At 37.8% G+C, this 23,793-nt stretch overlaps 1 protein-coding gene across 3 annotated transcripts in view; it reads left to right on the top strand.

The window, feature by feature from the left end:
* PPP2R3A (protein phosphatase 2 regulatory subunit B''alpha) overlaps nucleotides 1–23,793 on the top strand; it is a 218,635-nt gene that overhangs the window by 57,404 nt on the left and 137,438 nt on the right. For 2 of the 3 annotated variants that reach the window (XM_020889172.2, XM_020889171.2), the window contains exon 2: nucleotides 657–3,114. In XM_020889172.2, the coding sequence (XP_020744831.2) occupies nucleotides 1,123–3,114 (1,992 nt within the window). In that variant the 5' untranslated portion in view covers nucleotides 657–1,122. Of the gene's footprint in view, nucleotides 1–656; nucleotides 3,115–22,910; nucleotides 23,341–23,793 lie in introns of those variants that run through there. The other variant, XM_020889173.2, reaches the window with a different exon arrangement.

Raw genomic sequence — 23,793 nt, 5'->3', positions numbered from 1 at the left:
GTCCTGTTGATGCAGGACAGTAGCAGAAAATAAGGTTATGTGTGGATGGGAATAGTGGTTGAAAATTAGTCAAAGAATTCAGGCCTGCCATGATACATGATAGAGGTCAGTAGTGTGAATTCTTGATCTGTAAGAGGTGAGAAAGCTCTCTATATCCAAGCTAGTCAGTGTCATGTTAGGAAGCAAGAAGGGTGGGCCTAGAAATGCCACCTGAGAGGCAGTTGTAGCAAGGCAGAGTTGAGGTAATGCTGTTACTGTGTTAAGTTACTGAGTCATATCTGACTGTTTTGCGACCCCATGGACTGTAGCCCACCAGGCTCCTCTGTTCTTGGGATTTTCCAGGTAAGAATTCTGGTGTGGGTTGCCATTTCCTCCTCCAGGGGATCTTCCAGACTCAGGAATCAAACCCACGTCTCCTGCATTAGCAAGTGGATTCTTTATCACCAAGTCCCCAGGAAAGCTGGTAATACTACTTTAGGTAATAAGGAGTATAGGATGTCATGAAGCAAAGGCTTGAATCAAAGATAAGCTATCATTGATGTGGCAAAGAAAAAGATGATTAACTGCATGTGGGATACAAAAGAAGAGGAAATAAAAGATTCTGTCAGTATTAAGAGATTGTATTTCCTTTTAATTGTTTTCTTTTTTCATTATAGGTTTTCCTGTCATTCACAAAAAAATGGATCATTTAAGCCTTTGGAGGACTCAGTTATCACAGTACTTCTATACTATCAACTGAGATTTATGACAGTACATTTATGACCATAAATGTCTGCATCATAGAACTGCTGAAGAACTAAAAGAGAATATTCTTTATTCTTCTTAAAATTTATTCCTAAAAATAATCCTATAGTATTATGATATTACTAAATGAAACTAGAAAGCACAATTATTAAATTATTAGACTTGCTGATACAAGCACGCATGTGCAACAGCTACTGTATCTGACAGTTACCAAACCTCAAATTTTGATGCTTTCCCTTTGCGGGAAAGGTCATTATATTTGCAAGAAACCACTGAACATTGTCAGTCAAATATATTTTTAGCTGTGTCATTTAGGAGAATTTACTTGAAACAAGTTCTGGAAAATTCTACATCCTGCCACCCAGTGGATTTGATATTATGGCAGCAACTTACAGACTTGTGGTTAGTACTGTGAACCACTATAGCAGTGTGGTGATAGACCGGCGTTTTGAGCAAGCAATACATTATTGCACTGGAACCTGCCACACCTTCACACATGGAGTTGACTGCATTGTGATACATCATAGTGTTTGTGCAGACCTCTTACACATCCCTGTATCTCAGTTCAAAGATACAGATCTGGACTCTCTGTTTCTACCCCATGAAAATGGGTTTTCCTCAGCTGAAGGTGACTATCCCCATCAAGCCCTCACGGGCATACCCAAGGTCAGGAAAGGATCTACATTTCAGAGTACCTGTAATTTAAAGGACATTGCAGGAGAAGCAATCAGTTTTGCCAGTGGGAAAATAAAAGAATTTTCCCTTGAAAAACTCAAAAACTCTAACCATGCCACTTACAAAAAGGGAAGGAAAGTTAAATCTGACTCATTCAATAGGAGGTCAGTTGATTTTGACTTGCTCTGTGGCCATTATAATCATGATGGGAACTCTCCATCATTTGGTTTACTCCGGAGTTCCTCAGTTGAGGAAAAATCTTTATCCCATAGAAACTCACTCGATACAAACCTGACTTCAGTGTTTCTTCACAACTTCTCTGAAGAAGACCTGGTTACTCAGATTTTAGAAAAACATAAAATAGATAATTTTTCTTCTGGTACAGACATAAAGATGTGCTTAGACATCTTGCTGAAATGCTCTGAGGATTTGAAAAAATGCACAGACATCATAAAACAGTGTATAAAGAAAAAGACAGGGAGTAGCATCAATGAAGGAAATGGTAATGATGCAATTTCTAGCTCTGAAACTGTCTATATGAATGTAATGACCAGGTTAGCATCCTACCTGAAAAAGCTACCATTTGAATTCATGCAATCTGGGAATAATGAGTCTATAGATTTAACAGAACTGGTCAGTAATATGCCTAGTTTACAACTGACTCCCTTTTCCCCAGTATTTGGCACTGAACAGCCCCCTAAGTATGAAGATGTTGTCCAGCTCTCAGCCCTTGACTCTGGACAGTTTCAAACTATAGAACTGCAAGATGACCAGCACAGTTCTAAAAAAACAGATACTATAAAACCCATTCCAAATAACTCTACAAATTCCTTATATAATTTAGAGATAAGTGATCCCAGAACTCTAAAAGATGTCCAGCTTCAATCACAGTCACTAACTGTAAATCCTTTAGAAAATGTTTCTTCTGGTGATCTCATGGAAACCCTATATATTGAAGAAGAGTCAGATGGAAAGAAAGCCTTATATCAAGAACAGAGGACAGAAAATGGACCCTCTCAGGAGTTGATAAAGATAAATGAAGATAGAGCAAAATTATCAGACCATGGTACTCATCTTAAAAAATGCCCTGCCTCAATGCAAAATGAAATTGGTAAGATATTTGAGAAATCAGTTGTTAGTCTACCTGAAGAAGATCTTAAATCTAAAGTTCCTAAAGTTGAAGAGGGAAACCACAGAGATTTTATGAATTCTAACAGTCAGGAAGAGATAGATAAATTGTTAATGGACTTGGAATCTTTCTCACAGAAGATGGAGAACTCTCTGAGAGAGCCACTTGCTAAAGGTAAAAGTTCTAACTCTCTAAATAGTCAGAGTCAGTTGATTGGTCAGCTCCCAGATCTTGAGCCTAAATCTAAAGTCTCTTCACCTACGGAAAAAGTGTCACCTTCCTGTCTAACAAGGATTATTGAAACCAATGGACACAAAATAGAGGAAGAGGATCGAGCCCTCTTACTGCGGATTCTAGAGAGCATTGAAGATTTTGCTCAAGAATTGGTTGAATGCAAATCGGGCAGAGGGAGCCTATCACAAGAAAAAGAGATGATGCAAATTCTACAAGAAACCTTGACAACTTCCTCCCAGGCCAATTTATCAGTCTGCAGAAGTCCTGTTGGTGATAAAGTCAAAGACACTACCTCAGTGGTTTTGATTCAGCAGACCCCAGAGGTGATCAAGGTAAGACCTAACAATCTTCAGTCCCAAGAAGTCTCCAAAGAAATGTACTAATGTTTACAAAATTTAGAAACAAAAATATTTTTGTCAGTCATTTTATGTTCCACTAAAACTCCTACCCTACACTAGGCATGGTCTCACCAAGTTCGGTGGAAAAAGCTATAAAAAGCAAAGTCTTTATAGAGTTAAGCAGATTGCTTTCAATTTCCTTCCCCATACCCGTTATCTTCTTCCTAGCTCTGTGACCAAAGGAAAGTTACTTAGTCTTAATATCCTCATCTGTATTACGGGAATAATAATGATCAAGATAAGTCAGGTGAAGCACAAGCAAGGTGCCTTACACAAAGAGTTATTTAATATTAGTTTCACCATCCTCAACCAGTAAGCCACTCTTCACTGCATGCCTTTGTGGACTACAAGGCTGTGTAGAACTTAAAATCTAGTTGGGGAAACAAAAGTAACATGCCAGAAAAAGTATGTGAACATATGAGCACATCTCTGAAAGTTTTGTTAGTGCAGTAGATCTTCAAAGAAGGTAAAGATTAGAGTATATGAAATATCCTTCATCATGCAAGTGAGAATGAATGGCGGTGTAGAGTTACAAGGTAAAAGTATTTTCAGAAGGCTTTGAACTTACCCTGCTACTGATAGCATTACTTTTGAATAATCCCAGAAAGGAAGTTATCTGCCCATTTGTAGGTATGTATATGTGTCTTAGCCCAATAGGATTATTCTTATTCGTTTTACACGTCCAACGCAGTTGGTAAGAGGGCTCTGCTCCACCTCGCGCAGGGACCCAGACTGATGGATGCTCCATGTTCCTACAGCTGCCCCATTGCCCCATCTGGAAGATGTGGCTTAAGAGTTCACTGAAGAAGGCTAAGAAAGAAACGGAGCTTTTAACCACCTTGTCCCACTCTTGACACAGTTCCCGTCTGCTCACAGCCCAGTGATTCCAACCTGAAGTCTAAGAATCATATGGGAGCACATAGAATATTTGGTGAGCTCTGTCTCTACCATGTGAATACACTATACGTGTCAACATGTATGAATTCAGACATGAAGCGAACTCAACAAAACTAGTTGTAAAATAATGATAGGAATTATTAGAGGTATTTGCATTGTATAAAAAGTATGAATAAATACATGGATACATCAGGTACAGTGTTCAGAACAGTGATTAATCCATGGAAGAAGGAAGGGAGATAGAACTGAGGAAGGGTGCACAGGGCCTCAGTAATGTTTAATCTGGTAATGAATCACCAGTATTTTGTCATGCCATTTTGTATATCTTTAATAAATTTTAAAAAAACAAATGGATATTAGAGATGTCATATATATGGCCCAGTTAAAAAACAAGTTATTATTTTCTTATAAATACATTAATATTTTCATTAGAACAAGAAAAAATGCATATTATGATCAGACGAATAATTTTTACCTCATTTTTTTTGTGGCTGTTGTTCTCCTGTACACATTTTTAGTTACCAGTGATGCTAAAGTTTAAAACAGTACATATTTAAAGTGTTAAATAACATAGGTCTAAAAGATCCTCAGTTGTCCACTGAGCATTACTGTGAAATCTGTGTGAGTCTCTTCATTCATTGATTCATAGTTGGTAATACTCATTTGTTAACATGGGTCAATGCTGAAGGGGAGAAACTATGTCAGTTAATTAGAAAAAATTTTTTTAAAATCCTTTCATGTACATAGGCAAGACTGATGTGCTTACTATTTTATAAAGAAAATACCTATATAGTAACCAAAATTATAATAACATAAGCTCTAACAGTTCTTGTGATCTGCGGCATACCAAAATACTTAAATGTGTTATCTGTTTTCCCCATTAAAAAAAAAAAGTCTACCTTCTCTGATGACATATTCCAGTGTTTCACAACTACTATGGCCAGAAACTATTACTGTAATACAGTGTTGTGAAATTTGTTTAGCCCTATTGCCCCATTATCATCTGTAGGAAAAAAAAAAAAAACAGATTCTTCTAGAAGAGGTGGACTGCAGAAAGCAGAAAATGTGAACCTGAAGCCAAGAATAGATCCCATGCAGCATCTCTCTTGTGTGCCTGGCTGACAGCTCATAAGTGGGTCACCAATCTAAGTACAGCAGCCTAAAAATGACACATTGGGCTCTAAATGAGCTCAGTTTTTTGACAAGTATGGACTGACTGAAATCAAAATCATATTAAACAATTCTCCCATAGGTCTTTTAAATGAGTTCCTCATAGAACTCATTTTCTATGAGTTCCAACCTCATAGAATAAAATTTGATGAGATTTCTTTTTTCCCCACAGAGGTACATCATTTTTTTAAAATTGAGGTATAATTGACATATTAGTTTCAGGTGTACAACAACCTGATATTTGTATACACTGAAACAATTCCAATTAAGTCTTGTTACCATCTACTGCCATACATAGTTACCATTTTTATTACTTTAATGAGATTTCTTCTTCATAAAAGTTGAAAAAATGATTCACAAAAAGCTAATTTAAAGAAACAAGCAATATAAAATGTTTCAGGAAGATACTTAAGGTAAGAAAACCGTCCTTCCTTGACTCAGTTGCCTCCTTACCTCTTCATTTTTTAAATTTTTTTTTATGAAATATTTAAAATCAGAAGTTGGCAAATGTTTTCTATATAGGGCCAAATAGTTAACAGCCTTTCAATAATGTAAAACTATTCTTAGCTCCAAGTCTTAAAAAATTGCCAGTGGGCCAGATTGTAGTTTGTCAACCCCTGTCTTAAACAAATAGAAAAGTATTGTGAATGACAGAAGAAGCATTTTTATTACTCACCACTTTGCTTTATCAAATCTTAATGCTTTGCTGTAGCTTTGCTTCAGATCTTTATTTAATATTTTCATTAATATCATCATTTTTTAAAAAGTCACCTCAGATATAGTTGAAATCCCAAGGGTTCCCCTTCCCAGCATTCTCTCCTCTTCCAGAAGTAACCACTTCCTGAAATGTCAGTGTTTTTATCTCCTGGTCATGTTTTTATTCTTGTATACAAAGAATGAACAGAAAGTTCAGTTCAGTTCAGTCGCTCAGTAGTGTCTGACTCTGTGATCCCATTGACTGAAGCATGCCACGCTTCCCTGTCCATCACTGCAACTCCCGGAGCTTACTCAAGCTCATTCCATCAAGTTAGTGATACGATCCAGCCATCTCATCCTCTGTTGTCCCCTTCTCCTCCCGCCTTCAGTCTTTCCCAGCATCAGGGTCTTTTCCAATGAGTCAGTCCTTCACATCAGATGACCAAAGTATTGGAGTTTCAGCTTCAGCATCAGTCCTTCCAATGAATATTCAGGACTGATTTACTTTAGGATGGACTGGTTGGATCTCCTTGCAGTCCAAGGGACTCTCAAGAGTCTTCTCCAACACCAAATTTGCTTCTCCAAAGCAAATAAAATCAGAGAGGTAGGTTGGGACCAACTTACGAATGACCCTGTATGCTATGCTAAAGTGTTTCTTTGACAAAAAAGCAGCAGACTCACAGATATGGAGAACAAACTAGTGGTTGCCAGTGGGGACAGAGGAGTGGGTGGGGTCCAATATAGGCTTAGGGGAGTAAGAGGTTTAAACTACTAGGTATAAAATAAGCTGCAAGGACATATTATGCAACACAGGGAATATAGCCAGTAGTTTATAATAACTATAAATGGAGCCTAACCTTTAAAAATTGTGGATCACTGTATCATATACCTGTAACATATTATACAGTGACTGTACTTCCATTTTTTTTTAAAAAAAAGATCACTCTAAGGGAGTGGCTAGCTAATGAAGATTTTAAAGCACAGGAGTCCCACAGTATAGTTTTTTAAGAATAATTTTTTAAAGAACAATAAATTTTAAATTAAGACTTTTAAAAATTAACATTTTGAGCAGTCAAAAGTTTTCCAGTTGTTCAAAACATTTCAATTGAAAGACTATGTAAGGGACATATAGGAATTGCTTTTATTTGACATTGATGATTATCCCTGAAAAGATCTACTTGACAATATTATATATCATTAATATTTTAATATGTATTTCAAAATAATTTCTCAAGAGGAACAGTATTTGTTTTCCAGGAATACATTTCAAATCTGTATTGGGAGAGGGAATCAAATAAAAAATACTAGAAGGGTGTTGAGAGGTTGGTACAGAGGATATCAATCTAAATCAGGGGTCAGATGAACAGATAAAGAAGTTCTGGTACATATATACAGTGGAATATTACTTGACCATAAAAAAGGAATGGATTTGAGTCAGCTGAACTGGGGTGGATGAGCCTAGATCCTATTATACAGAGTGAAGTAAGTCAGAAAGAGAAAATCAAATATTGTATATTAGCCCATATGTATGGAATCTAGAAAAATGGTACTGATGAACCTATTTGCAGGGCAGGAATAGCGATGAAGACATGGAGAACAGGCTTATAGGCAAAGTGGGGTAAGGAGAGGGTGGGATGAGTTCAGACAGTAGCATTGAAACATGTATGTTACCATATGTAAAATAGATAACTAGTGGGAAGTTGCTATATAGCCCAAGGAGCTCAGCCCTGGTGCTGTGTGACAACCTGGGGGCAGTGGTGGGAGGCAGTTCCAAGACGGAGGGTACACATGTGTGTTTATGGCTGATTCACACTGCTGTATGGCAGAAACCAACACAACACTGTAAAGCAATTACCTCCAATTAAAAATAAAGACACAAATCGGCTTTAAACAGCTTAAATAGATAGGGGTCAGAAGCCTAGGCCAAGTCTGGCCTGCCACCTGTGTTTGTAAATAGCTGTATTTTAGCACAGCTCCAGTCCTTCTTTTCCATATGGACTGTGACTGCTCTTGTGCTCTGTCTACTAAGTTGAGTAGTTGTAACAGAGACCTTAAAGCCTAATATACTTACTGTCTGGCCATTTATAGAAAAAGTTAGCTAATTTCCTGGTCTAGATATTATTTCGTGTAGATCAGCAAAACGATTTTTGATAAGGTTAAGTGTGATATTTTTTTAAAAACATCAGTAGTAAAAACTACCAATGTGGCAGTCAGATAGTCAAATAGAAATAAAAAAATAAGCAAGCCCAGAGTTTCAGAATTCTTCATCATGGGTTCTTATCTACATAGCTTTCTCCCTTTTCTTGTCCAGTCATTCCCTATCTCTGACTTTTCCACTTAAAACACATTCCTTTTCATCCCATGTCTTATTCTCTGCTCTTTTTTTCCTTTCTTTGCTCATGAACTCTCTCACTGTGTCAAGTTCTGTATAATTGGTCAACAGGTGACAGGAAACAACCCTGTAGGTCCTGGAATAACAGACGTTACTCAGACAGGCCTGAAATGAGTTGAACAAAGAGAACGGTATGTTTTCACTTATATATAGAATCTTAAAAATTAAAGCAAATGAATATAACAAAACAGAAACAGACTCACAGATAGAGTGGACAAACTAGTGGTTACTAGGTTGAGGGTTGGGACATAGGGAAGGATAGAGAAGGGCATTAGGTGGTACAAACTACTAGGTAGAAAATAAACTACAAAGATATATTGTACTGCATAGGGAATGCAATCAATATTTTATAATAATTGAATGGAGTAAAATCTATAAAAAATATCAAACCACTATAATGTACACCTAAAACTAATATAATATTGTAAATCAACTATACTTCAGTTAAAAAAAAAATAAGAACAGCTGAGAAAGGGGGTGTGGCTGAGGTTTCAAGAGTGTTTTTCATAATATCAAATGAGTGAATTACATGTGTGACATGGACATAAAATTTTTTTAAAAAACACTTAGAAAAATATACTGCTTTGGAAGTTCACATAATAAATGATGTTTTAATTCCACATTTTATTAGTGTTAGCAGATGATATTACAGTCATTTTTGTTTTTAGCTTTATGGGACAATAACCTGTTAGCTGTTATTGACAGGTTAAAATAATAAACCCTAGCCTCCCCTGAAAATTATTTACTTTTACTTAATTTTAGTAAAAACAAAGCCTGAGAAAGTCTTCATTATTACTTGTCTCCACTGAAAGAGTGGAGGGCAGGGCGGGGAGGACTTGTCAATGAAAGAGGAAAATTTTAAGGTAAACAAAAAGGAAGATTTTTTAAAAACTATACTGTAATGCTTAAGTCTAGTGAAACCTTACAAACTTCACTAACTGAGGCAGGAAGGTGTTTAAATTATTAGAAAGTTCAAATTAAAACTCTAATTTTTTAAAAAACTATTAAAACTGTTGTCAGAGTATTGCCAGATGTGAACTTTAGCAGGACCTATTTCAAAAATGGGGTAAAGATCACTTTTATAATTGTTAAAAAATTATTAAGGAAGAAAGTATATGAATGGCCAGCGCCCCATAGTCAAGCTTGTTTGGGGTGAGAAGGCCCAGAATTGGCTTGGCACTTGGGGATTAGCTGACTGAATGTACTACATTTTTGGTCAGGTGGACCATATACAGGGACATATAAGTTATCCAGATTTGGCAGGAGCTCCTGGGCAGGAACAGCTCCATCATGAGCCTGGAAGTTTATTTCAATATAGTTAATACATTATTATGTAAAATGGAGGTTGCCAAAATGATTTAAAAAGGATAGTTTCTAAATAGCTTGAGCATGTACTGTGTAGAGCACACAGTTGGGGATTAAGATGAATCAGACATCATAAGCCTTTGTGAAGCCCACAGTCTAGTAGAAGAGATGAGCTATTTACTGTGATGCAGAGTGAAAAGAATGGATTCCATGAGAGAGAGATGAAATGCTACAGGAGTTCAGAGGATGAAGAGAGAGAGATCCCAGCTTGTGAAATTCAGGGAAGTTTTTCTGGAGGAAATAGCATTTGGATATGGATACCCTAGTCTTATTCAGTGAATTTACTTAAAGTCCTAAATGTTAGTGTTATTATAGTGTTAATGGTATTAAGGTTAGAGGTTTATTTATCTCATTGGCTTGAACCAGTTCCATTCTGTTCTAAGACATAAAAATGTACCTTAATCTTCTCCAGTTCAGTTGCTCAGTTGTGTGTGACTCTTTGTGACCCCATGGACTTCAGCACACCACACTTCCCTGTCCATCACCAACTCCCAGAGCTTACTCAAACTCATGTCCATCGAGTCGGTGATACCATCCAGCCATTTCATCCTCTGTTGACCCTTCTTCTCCCGCCTTCAATCTTTCCCAGCATCAAGGTCTTTTCCAGTGGGTCAGTTCTTCACATCAGGTGGCCAAAATATTGGCATTTCAGCCTCAGCATCAGTCCTTCCAATGAATATTCAGGACTGATTTCCTTTAAGATTGACTGGTTGGGTCTCCTAGCAGACCAAGGGACTCTCAAGAATCTTCTCCAATACCACAGTTCAAATCAGTTCTTCAGCACTCAACTTTCTTTATAGTCAAACTCTGACATCCATACATGACTTCTGGTAAAACCATAGCTTTGACTAGATGGACCTTTGTCAGAAAAGTAATGTCTCTGGGTTTTATTATGCTGTCTAGGTTGGTCATAGCTTTTCTTCCCAGGGCAATCACCTTTTCCTTTCATGGCTACAGGCACCATCTATAGTGATTTTGGAATCCAAAAATATAAAATCTCTCACTGTTTCCATTTTTTCTCCATCTATTTGCCATGAAATGATGGGACTGGATGCCATGATCTTAGTTTTCTGAATGGTGAGTTTTAAGCCAACTTTTTCACTCTCCTGTTTCACTTTCATCAAGAGGCTCTTTAGTTCTTCTTCACTTTTGGCATAAGGGTGGTGTCATCGGTGCATATATGACGTTGCTGATGTTTCTCCCAGCAATCTTGACTCCAGCTTGTGCTTCATCCAGCTCACCATTTCACATGATTTATTCTGCACATAAGTTAAATAAACAGGGTGACAGTATACAGCCATGACATACTCCTTTCCTGATTTGGAACCAGTCTGTTGTTGCATGTTAAGTTCTAACTGTTGCTTCTTGACCTGCATACAGATTTCTCAGGAGGCAGGTCAGGTGGTCTGGTATTCCATCTCTTAAAGAATTGTCCACAGTTGATTGTGATCCACACAGTCAAAGGCTTTGGAGTAGTCAATAAAGCAGAAGTAGATGTTTTACTAGAACTCTCTTGCTTTTTCAATGATCCAACAGATATTGGCAATTTGATCTCTGGTTCCTGTCCTTTTCTAAATCCAGCTTGAATATCTGGAAGTTAACAGTTCACATACGATTAAAGCCTGGCTTGGAAAATTTTGAGCATTACTTTGCTAGCACGTGAGATGAGTGCAGTTGTGCAGTGGTTTGAACATTCTTTGGCATTGCGTTTCTTTGGGATTGGAATGAAAACTGACCTTTTCCAGTCCAGCAGCCACTGCTGAGTTTTCCAAATTTGCTGGCATATTGAGTGCAGCACTTTTACAGCATTATCTTTTAGGATTTGGAATAGCTCAACTGGAAACCCATCACCTCCACTAGCTTTGTTCATAGTGATGCTTCCTAAGGCCCTCTTGCCTTTGCATTCCAGGATGTGTGGCTCTAGGTGAGTAATCACACCATTGTGGTTATCTTGGTCATGAAGATCTTTTTTGCATAGTTCTTCTGTTTATTCTTGCCACCTCTTCTTAATATCATCCGCTTCTGTTAGGTCCATACCATTTCTGTCCTTTATTGTGCCCATCTTTGCCTGAAATGTTCTCTTGGTATCTCTAGTTTTCTTGAAGAGATCTCTAGTCTTTCCCATTCTAATGTTTTCCTCTATTTCTTTGCATTGATCACTGAGGAAGGCTTTCTTGTCTCTCCTTGCTCTTCTTTGGAACTCTGCATTCAGATGGGTATATCTTTCCTTTTCTCCTTTGCCTTTAGCTTCTTTTCTTTTCTCAGCTATTTGTAAGACCTCCTCAGACAACCATGTTGCCTTTTTGCATTTCTTTTTCTTGAGGTCTTCACTGCCTCCTGTACAATGTTACAAACCTCTGTCCATAGTTCTTCATGCATTCTGTCTATCAGATCTAATCCCTTAAATCTGTTTGCCATTTCCACTGTATTATTGTAAGGGATTTGACTTAGGTCATATCTGAATGGTCTAGTGGTTTTCCCTACTTTCTTCAATTTAAGTCTGAATTTGGCAATAAGGATTTCATGATCTGAACCACAGTCAGCTCCTGGTCTTGTTTTTGCTGCCTTTAGAGAGCTTCTCCATCTTTGGCTGCAAAGAATATAATCAGTCTGATTTCGGTATTGACCATCTGTTGATGTCCATGTGTAGGGTCTTCTCTTGTGTTGTTGGAAGAGGGTGTCTGCTATGACCAGTGCGTTTTCTTGGCAGAACTCTTTTAGCCTTTGCCCTGCTTCATTTTGTACTCCAAAGCCAAATTTGTTGTTACTCCAGGTATCTCTTGACTTCCTACTTTTGCACTCCAGTCCCCTATAATAAAAGGACATCTTTTGGGGATGTTAGTTCTAGAAGGTCTTGTAGGTCTTCATAGAACTGTTCAGCTTCTTCAGCGTTACTCGTTGGGGCATAGACTTGAATTACTGTGATATTGAATGATTTGCCTTGGAAAGGAGCAGAGATCATTCTGTCATTTTTGAGATTGCATCCAAGTACTGCATTCCAGGCTTTTCTGTTGACTGTAAGGGCTACTTCATTTCCTCTAAGGGATTCTTGCCCACTGTAGTAGTTATAATGGTCATTTGATTTAAATTCACCCATTCCAGTCCATCTTAGTTCCCCGATTCCTAAAATGTCGATGTTCACTCTTGCCATCTCCTGTTTGACTACTTCCAATTTGCCTTGATTCACGGACCTAACATTCCAACTTCCCGTGCAGCATTGTTCTTTACAGCGTCGGGCTTTACGTCCATCACCAGTCACATCCACAACTGGATGTTCTTTTTGCTTTGGCTGTGTCTCTTCATTCTGGAGTTATTTCTCCACTGTTCTCCAGTAGCATATCGGGCACCTTCTAAGCTGGGGAATTCATCGTTCAGTGTCCTATCTTTTTGCCTTTTCATACTGTTCATGGGGTTCTCAAGGCAAGAATACTGAAGTGGTTTGCCATTCCCTTCTCCAGTGGACCAAGTTTTGTCAGAACTCTCCACCATGACCCATCCGTCTTGGGTGGCCCTACACGGTATGGCTCATAGTTTCATTGAGTTAGACAAGACTGTGGTCCATGTGAATCTTCTCTATCTTACAAATAGAAGCTTTTGTTCCTTGGGGAATCCAGTAAGGGAGGCTAGATGGCTAGATCATAAATTCATTATTTCTGTCAAACCCAAGCTCTCTGGATATCTAATCTTGAAGATCAAGAGTAAGTGAAATTGTCTTAACAGAACTTTCCTTCCTATAGAGTGTAAAAGAAAATATCAGGCTGCTCTGCTTATTTTATTTCCAATTCTAAGTTGATAGAGCTCATGCTAATAAAGTAAAGGGATAGATGTGTAGTTCCCATTGTTTTTTGCAGGTTTTAAGTCACACTTAAAGCAGACAGTCTTATCTGACAGCCTGATTCATACCTTATCTTCTCTTTTACCACTTTAGGCTCCAAAATTATAATCTCCAGCTCCCAAACCTATACCTAATAAAGATGAAATATTAAAATAAGCACATGCAGAGAGATTTATGAATCCCTCTCAAGTTTCTTTGCCTGGCACTATCCTCCGTTGGCCTTTATTTAACAAATGGTAGCATTAAATAAGTATTTATTGAATGAATAAACAAGTGAATGAATAATCAAATGAAGGGATTTTTGCTAGTCTGCTTTGCCTGCTTCTCAAGTAGAAACTGTGCTCTCTTGCCTGAAGGCTATCTCTTTCCTGGCCCTTGGCTTCTCAAGGATGCATGCAAAAGGACCTGACAACTGGTTCCCTTCTAGGACTTGAGGCTGGTTCCTCAGCAAGACTCAGATCTCTCCCAGACCTGTAGCCTCTTACTCACCACTTCACCCTTAAGCCCTATTTTAGTACCTCCACATATGAGCTGTTTATTTAAATCCTGAAAATTCCTTAGAAGTCCCACCTTCATCCCAACAGATTTAGCTTGGAAAAGAACTTTTCTGGCTACTTACCTTCAGTATGGCATTTGTTTCTTTGTTTGTTTTTGGATGCCCAAGAGGGTCAGAGAAATCTTTGAAGGTTAGGATTTGCACTGTTACTAGAACTTACTTAGTTTCTTTCTGACCCTGATCAGTAATATGTGTCTCAGATATCATTCCAGGAGGAATCAAGAGCTTTCCTAGGTTAATGATCTAATATTATGAGTCTTTTCAAAGTTTAGATATTATATTGTATAATTTCATATATGTTTAAGTGTAGCATATTATGAAAATGAAATTATAGCAGAACACACTTTTGGAATCTTATTAAAAGCTTTTTCTGAAGCATTTCTTCTTTTACTTTCTAGGTTTTTATCCATACCTTCATTAAGATTGAGCAGTCATATCATTGAGGGGAAATGTTTCTTCTCCACCAGCTTTAGGTGCTGACGGTTTCTTGGGTTCAGTGCTGCAAATATTTGAATAGAAATCAAAGCACTTATCAATACAGCAAGAAACCATTCTCCTTTCTACTTCATTTAACCACAACAGATATTAATAAAAGTAAAGGGATCTGGCCAGTGGCACATATAAATTTGCAGGATGAGTTTAACAGGTATTTCCCCTCCACCTTTAATGTCTTCTGAGATCAGGTCCTGTTGCATCTCCATCCTTTCTAATTATTCACATCAATTGTCAAGATAAAGATATAAATTGTAAAACAAATATACCAATGTGATCCCTTTTTGTAATTAATATGTTTATGTGTATGCAAAAAATTGGGGGGTAAATGCATTCTAAATTACACATATTCTTGTAGAAGTAAGACTGAGACCCAGATATTCAGATACTCCTGATAAGTATAGTGCTCCCCAGCTGCCAAAGCAGGAGTGAAAGGAGCTCCCAGAACGCAGATTGCTTCTGTTCAGCCTGTGGTTCCCCTCATAGACCTGCCCAGCACACAGCTTCATCATTCTCTGCCTTAAGGCAATCAGGACTAATCTAATAGCCCTTCATCCCTGTTTACATCAGTCACCACAGAAGTCTAGGAGTTCACATAACCACTCACCTCCTCACCCTACTCTTGTATATCCTGTTTCTGTGTCCAGCCCTGAAATCTTTCACTGTGCCCTCTTGATCATTCACTGGCAAAATGTCCTAGGTCATCAAGCTCTTCTAAACATTCCCTTTACCCTCTTGTTCTGTCTGAAACCCATCTCTCCCTAAGGGTGTGTGCTAAGTTGCTTCAGGTGGTGTCCGACTCTTTGTGGCCTCATGGACTATAACCCACCAGACTCCTCTTTCCATGGGATTCTTCAGGCGAGAATACTAGAATGGGTTGCCGTGCCCTCCTCCAGGGGATCTTTCTACCCAGGGACTGAACGCACATCTCTTATGTCTCCTGCCTTGGCAGACAGGTTCTTTACCACTGGCACCACCAGGGAAGCCCAAAGGTACTATAGCCATGTGAAATGGTGACTCTCTTCTTTCCCATTCTACCCCCTATTTCACTGGATCTGGAGGAAGCAGTAAATGTTCTTGCGTTTCATTGCAACGTCCAAACTATCCTTTCTCCCACTTCTCTGAAACTACCATCCCCCAACTTTGAGCTAATGTCGTCAGACTCACTACCCAGCTTGCTTAGTTGCTCAGACGTATCTGACTCTTTGCGACCCCATGGACTGTAGTGCATCAGGCTCCTCTGTCCACGAGATTTTCCAGGCAAGAATCTGGAGCATGTTGCCATGCCCTCCTCCAGGAGATCTTCCCAACCCAAGGCTCAAACCCAGGTCTCCGGCATTGCAGGCAAATTCTTTACCATCTGAGCCACAAGGGAAGCCCTACCCTTCCTTGATTGTAGTCATCTGCCACCCCCAGGTCCGTCCCTTGTTGATTTTAGCTCCTGGCTGTATGACACTTTTCAATACTACTTGCCAGGATTCTCTTGAGTTTTCAGTAGATGAGGCATCCAACCCATGAGCTTCTCAGTTCTTTGATCTCTCCTCCAGTGAGCTTGTCGTCTGCCCTTCTTTAGCTAGTCATTCTCTGGTCCTGTTCTTATGTCAGTGGCTTTAAAAATGTAGTTCCCAACTAACAGCATTAGCATCACCTGGGAACTGGATAGAAATACATAATTCTCAGGCCCCGGCCCCTTCCTCCCCTGCAGGCATCAGTTTTTTCCCTTTGATCATTCCATCAACTGATAAACATGCACAATTCTCCCCTCCTTAAAACCAGGCATTCAAAAGACATTTTGGCATGCAGGAGATACAGTTCCATCAGCTTTTATATTTGCAACATAAAGATCATCCCTAGGGTCCTTGACCATCAATTCTAGCTTTCTCTTTTGACATCTCTTAATTCACCCCAAATTACTGAGAAACCATACACTTGCTTACCCCCCACAAAGACACTGGGGCAAGGTATTTGGGAGGGGGGGCAAGGTATTTTACAGTACTGCCACTGTGTATTCACTGATATTCAACATGGCAGTGTCAGTGGATCAGAAACCCTCTATTCCTTCTAACTTAAGTTGTCTGACATATTTATGAGCCCCAAATGAATTTCTTATGCTGTATAATGAGCAGTCTCTACTTGAAGTAATTACTGAGGAAGAAGAAAGGCAGACTAACAAGTACAGCACTCCAGGAACCAGAAGTTGTAGAGATCCAAGAATTACCATATGTAATAATTTTAGGTTCTTAATTATCTCTCCCTGCCCCAGATCCCAGAAGAACATCTACTCCCAAGTATTAGGAACACTGAGAGGTAAAAATACTAGATTTGTGGGTTCTTTCTGTTATGAGTCATGAAATGTGTTCCTATCATTTCAATGCAGTTGAAGCAAGACACAGAAATGCTTATTAGATCTGCTCCTGTTTTTCTGCAACCAGTGAAGTTAAGGCTAGAGGAGCGAAGAAGCCATAGATCACCACAACCACCCAGCCTCCATTCCCCACTCCAGTATGTCATTACTTAAGAGTGAAATAACGCTACTGGCACAACAGAGCAAGCCATTAAATAATGCAAAGACACCGAGTTGGAGCATAAGTGAAGATATAAAAATTTAGGATTAAGAGTAATTAACTAATTGGCTTATAATCAGTTTTCTCTGTTAAAGCTTTACAATGATGTTTTAAGCAAAGTCTGTGATTCCAAGTTATTATACCTTTTTTTAAAATTAATAACTGCTTTGCCAATTAGAGCCAAGACGAGAAAGACTTTTTTAAATTGAAATATAGTAGTATAAAATTTACCCTTTGAAAAGTGCCTAATTCAATATGTATGGCTGAGTCCCTTTACTGTCCACCTGAAACCTATCACAGCATTGTTAATTGGCTATACTCCAATACAAAAAGTAAAAGTTAAAAAAATAAAGTGCCTAATTAAGAATCACTACATTGTACACCTGTAACATATAATATTGTACATCAGCTGAACCTCAGTTAAAAGAACTATATGCCCTGTCGTGTTTATTGTGTCACTTTATTTTTATACATTAATAAAATACAACCATACAAAGTGCATAATTCATAGGTTTTTAGTATATTCAACAGGATTATGTAACCATCAGCACCAATTCCAGAACATTTTCATCACTTCACAAAAAATCTGTATTCATTAGCAGTCACTCCCCATCACCCCAACCACCAGCCCCTGGCAATCACTAATCTTTCCATCTCTATGAATTTGCCTATTTTGGACATTTCATGTAAACGGAATCATACAATATGTGGTCTTTTGTGTCTGGCTTCTTTCACTTAGCAAATGCTTTAAAGGTTTATCATGTAGTATGTGTCAGTATTTCATTCCTTTTTATGGTTAAATAATGTCCCATTGTAGGAATATACCACATGCTGTTTATCCATCAATCAACTGATGGCCATTTGGGTTCTTTCCACTTTTTGTCTACTGTGAATAACACTACTATGAACATTCACATACAAGTTTTCATGTAGACAGAAAGGCTTTTGATTTAGCATTTTCAAGTTTTTCGAAACAGCCAGCTTCCTTTTTAAAATCAGAAGTACCCTCTTCATGTAGCAGAACTTCCTCTTTAATATGTGACTTTTTTTTCTCCTATAGCATCTTATGAGCAAAATCTTTTGATGTGAATTTAGAGTCACTCTGCTGCTTTCCGGACCTGGTTCTGATCTTCACCTCAACACAGGTCCTCACAGCTGAGCTGATTTCCAGGCTTGCTGTGCTTCACTCAGATGTTGATGGTTTTGCTACATTGTTTATTCCAGCCAGGTCTTAACTCTGAGACCTTGGTGGATGCTGTTCTCTCAGTCTCCAAAGTCATCTTCATTTGAGGCTGGTATGACTTTACATGTTGGTTTGTAAAATAAAAGCTAGACTTATTTTAGGACAAAATGTTACGTATACAACATTAACTATTTAGCAGTTTTATACAATTCAAAATAAGTGATTTACATCTTCAGCAGGTATTCAGAATTTTCTCTAGCTTGTGTAATCAACCCATTTTTCTTTTCTTAAAACATTCCATAGAACTGGTGGGGAAGGGCAAAGAGTTGTGAAAGGATTTGGAAAGCTCTGGAAAATCCATCCTGAGTTTCAAACTAAACTTCCTAAAGTGAATTCTACAAAAACAGAATATGTTGGTGTTATGTACAATTTTATCCTCGTCTCCTCCCACTGTCACCTTCCTTCAGGATGCAAGCTCTTTCTGGACTCACTCCTCAGTTCTGCAGGTCATTTTAGGACATGATGAAGGAATATATTTTCTCATTTGATATACTGGAGGCTACCCTAAAACAATTCTTTAGTTTTTAGAGTCATTTCAGAGAGACCAGCCTCTCTTCTATGTACTCCTGCCAGGGAGCCTGTAAAAACCCTGTAACTCAAGAACCCACCAGCAAACTTGTTCTCTTTGAGAAAGGTTATGCTCCTTACTCAAGCATGTTTGCTCTGGGGGAACATATATAGAATGATAAGATAGGAAAGGAACCCCAGTTGAGGCAGCTGGATCTTGAGGTAGCACCTGATCTATCCCAGTAATTCTCACAACAAGAGAGCACCAGTCTTTCTCATCCTCTAGTGAAATTCCTTATGTTTGACCTTTTCCCAGTAAAGAAGAGGTCACTCTAAAAACCATGTTCTTTGCTTCTGTGTTCTAGTTATCATATACTTCTTGAAACCAGCTCACATTCTCATATTCTTTCTAGAACCAAGGAGGTATACTTACATAGAAACACAAGTTAATAAAATAAAGGCAAATAAATTTCAAAATAGTCTTTCTTCATCAGTAACTCATTGCCACAGACCATTTCTTCCCCAGCTCCCTTTAGGGGACCTGGCCTTTTCTCCCTCTGAATTTTTGGGAGAGCACTTGGATAAATAAAAACTTAGAGCTTATTTCACCATCAAAAGACGTGGAGAAATGTTTTCTTCTTGCCTAAGAGGAATAGCAGGACAGGCTTTTAACCACTGTTCTGACTTTGAAACTCAAAAGATTTACGAGAAGTGAATGAAATAAAAGTATTTGTTGTCCTTTGTTCCAAACCAAGATTGTGCTAGGTGCAATGAAGAAAAGATCACTTCTTTATCTTCTTCATATCCTCAGCACTCAGCAAAGTAACTACGTATAAAAAACATCAGAAAAATATTTGTTGAATGACTTTAAAATTGACCATACCCTCAAGAGTTTAGACACTGTTGGAAAATATTGTCAGATTGTAAAATATTACAGTAGAAGCCCATTTACCTGAACATGATTGGGATATGGGTAGTTACTTAGTAGGACATCATAAACTCTATGTAGTCTGTAAAATGTGTATGTTAAACATTTTATTTTAACTCAGACATCAAGTATTCAGATCTTTTAATGTAGTGCCAAAGTGTTTTCTTTGGAAATAAGTGTCATAGTTGGAAGTTGAAGTTTCATGACATCTTTCTTTAATGAATCATACTTAGTACATTTGTTCCCTTATTTCAAGGAACTTAAATCAGTAGTAAAACAGTTTGAATGTAGATACCTTCTAGATTTTAATGTTTTTTTCTTTTATCGCACCAAAAACTTAATTTTACAGTGACAAAATTTCAGTGGATTTTTGCCTTTTATAAGTCTTTATAAAATATTTAACTTAGAGTCTTCCCCTCAATTCTAAAAATATCAACTCTTTTCCACACTCATTAGTTTATTTTTTTTCATTAGTTTATGAATTGAATAATTACTGTGAAAAGTACAACCAGCGTAAACAAGTGGGGATGAGTACAACGAGCTCTTAGTAAACATTAAACTCAGCTACTGAGATAAGGTTATTGATATTTCTCCCGGCAATCTTGATTCCAGCTTGTGCTTCTTCCAGCCCCAGCGTTTCTCATGATGTACTCTGCATAGAAGTTAAATAAGCAGGGTGACAATATACAGCCTTGACGTACTCCTTTTCCTATTTGGAACCAGTCTGTTGTTCCATGTCCAGTTCCAACTGTTGTTTCCTGACCTGCATACAGGTTTCTCAAGAGGCAGGTCAGGTGGTCTGGTATTCCCATCTCTTGAAGAATTGTCCACAGTTTATTGTGATCCACACAGTTGAAGGCTTTGGCCTAGTCAATAAAGCAGAAATAGATGTTTTTCTGGAACTCTCTTGCTTTTTTGATAATCCAGCAGATATTGGCAATTTGATCTCTGGTTCCTCTGCCTTTTCTAAAACCAACTTGAGCATCTGGAAGTTCTCGGTTTATGTATTGCTGAAGCCTGGCTTGGAGAATTTTGATCATTACTTAACTAGCGTGTGAGATGAGTGTAATTGTGCAGTAGTTTGAGCATTCTTTGGGATTGCCTTTCTTAGGGATTGGAATGAAAACTGACCTTTTCCAGTCCTGTGGCCACTGCTGAGTTTGAAACTGGTGCTGAAGCTGAAACTCCAATACTTTGGCCACCTCATGCGAAGAGTTGACTCATTGGAAAAGACCCTCATGCTGGGAGGGATTGGGGGCAGGAGGAGAAGGGGACAACAGAGGATGAGATGGCTGGATGGCATCACCGACTTGATGGGCGTGAGTTTGAGTAAACTCCGGGAGTTTGTGATGGATAGGGAGGCCTGGGGTGTTGCGATTCATGGGGTCGCAAAGAGTCGGAGTGCAACTGAACTGAACTGAACTGAGATAAGACACATGAGAGCATAACAGAAACTAAACTATTTAGCCATGAATCAGTGTGTCCAGGGCGTTGGTGGTTTTCTTTTATAGATGAAATGGAAAGAGAGCAGTGGCTCATCGAGAGAATAAATGGAATCATTCAAGAAAGATTCTACAATATTTTATTACGAGGATTGCAGTAAGGGGGCTTAAATAGGTAATCCTTTATGAAATGGGTAAAATTTGAGTTGAATTGTGAAGGATGGTTGACATGTATATAATTTGAGAAGGAGTGTTCTCAGGAAGGGGATGAAAAGCCACCCCCCAAAGCCACAGGTTTATATTTGGAAGGGGAGAAATACAGCAAAGATGTGATTTAATTGAAAAAGCATTATTTCACAAGTCTAAAAACCCAGTTGCATTTATAACAAACTTATTAAATGTTTTAATTTGGAGGTAAATAATGAAGGAGGAATTAGAGTATTACAAACAAGAGTGTAGGGAAAGCCACCTAGCTTAAAGAGTCAGCCTGAAATGAGGAAAACTGGGGGGTCAAAGGAAAGGCCCAGGTTAAAGCATCAGCCCGGTGGTTTCAGTGTAATCCTTTCAATCAGAGTATATACTGAAAACTTCCAGGTAAGATTTTATATGAGTGGAGAATTCTACAGCTTAAGAAATTTGAAAACTATGGATTTAGATATATAAGCCAAATATACATGTTACAAAGTGTTGTCAAAACTGAAGAATTTAATTCCCACTAATTAGACAAAGGTTCAGCAGAAGAGAATCATAAGCTCTTTTTGGTTTAGGGGGTTTATTTGGTAATATTTGATTCATACTTTCAATTAATAGAAAATCAATATGGATTTAAATATGGGTGATTGAAAACAAATACTGAATTCTGAATATTAAACATGAGCGAGTACTTGATTCACTTTAAATAAGTAAGGCATCTATTCAATATATGATAAAATAATAGAATATATTTTAAATCTGAGAATTCTTCAAAGCTTCTTAAGAAAAAAAAACAAGTCTCACAAATTCAAGATCTGTTATGTCATTGCTGTGTGATCATCTTTTCTACCTTTACTATAGCCAAATTTCATTCACTTCTCTGCATCTAAATCTGCTTTCTTTTGGAATTCCATCATTTTCTTTGACAATAAATTTTCAAATGTATCCAGATTCAGAATCACTTCAGAAAAGTATATTTGATCACTAAGATAGTCTTCTGCAAACAAACCAAAAAATTTTTTTCATTTTAAAATCTGAGACTTAACAAATCTCTTGGTATATTCGCATTTGAGGATAAAAGTGTTTTTCTCCATATTTTTCTCCATACATCCTGTGGATATATCTAGAGAGTGTTGGATGTTTGCTTACCTTCTAATACAGAAATTTTTTTAAATTAAAATGATAGTTTCACATTTGAAGTGCAGCATGGTTTTGTTTTTTTTTCCATAAAATATTAAGTAACAAAATAAAAAACCCTCTACACATTCTCTTCTAGCTTGAGCAGAAACTGTTTTATGTGGGTTGACACCTCACATACTCTTGAGTTTAAGAAGTTAGCTTTATCTGAGAAGTCACTATTTTTAGGTCCAGCTGTAATGTTTCTAACTTTGGTGTGCAGAGTAGTGGGTGCTTCCTTTCCCAGAAGGCTCTGTATTCTCTACATGGGCAGGTCAATTTGACATAAAGCTACCTACGAGGAGCAGCAGGCCCATTGCAGCCCATTTCTTACTTGAAAATTATGAGCAGGTCTTGGGAGTCACAGGCTTTACTTGGGAACCAGCTGCATGTCAGTACAAGCATGGATTGTGGTCCCTGGAGGCTGGGAGAGCACAATGTTTGAGCTTAATTTCTTTGGGAGATAAAGAAGAAAAAAATACCTTTCTACCCGACAAGATTGACAACGTATTAACTCTGACTATCTTCAGAAGTGTGCTGGACAGTTGCTAAGTAAACATCCACTTTTCAAAGATGATGATCAAGGAAACATCTCTACGAAGGGACCCGGATTTAAGGGGAGAGTTAGCTTTCCTGGCAAGGGGCTGTGATTTTGTTCTCCCGTCACGGTTTAAGAAGCGGCTGAAGTCATTTCAGCAGACACAGGTTTGAAACTTGGGTGTTTCTTTTAAAATATTTTTATTACTAATAAAACCACCCAGTGAACTAACTTACAAATAATTTTACAGCTCACTTGATATTAGATCAAGGAATTAATATGTGTCCTCTATTCAGCTATTTCCAGAAAGCTATTTGTAGAGAGATTCCAACAGGTTTAAAAATAGACCTTCTGGACCTGAAGTACAGTACTCACATTTTTCTCTTGTAGAGAGAGAATCCAGTTTTAGAGACAATAAATACAACTTAACAAATATATTGCAATTTAGAATTTTTCATAAAAATATCTTTGAGAAATTAGAATTTCCATATTAAAAGCCTGTTTGCACTTTGAATCAGTAGACTAAATTTGTTTTAACATGCATACATCTGTAATTAATCTTTTTTAAAAAGGAATATTGATCCTAATAATCATGGTTTTTTGTAAAGACTATTTTTACA

The sequence above is a fragment of the Odocoileus virginianus genome, chromosome 4 (assembly GCF_023699985.2).
Source record: "Odocoileus virginianus isolate 20LAN1187 ecotype Illinois chromosome 4, Ovbor_1.2, whole genome shotgun sequence".
Taxonomy (NCBI): Eukaryota; Metazoa; Chordata; class Mammalia; order Artiodactyla; family Cervidae; genus Odocoileus; species Odocoileus virginianus.
The sequence above is the reverse complement of the archived record's forward strand: the minus strand, read 5'-3'. Positions and strand labels throughout refer to the sequence as shown.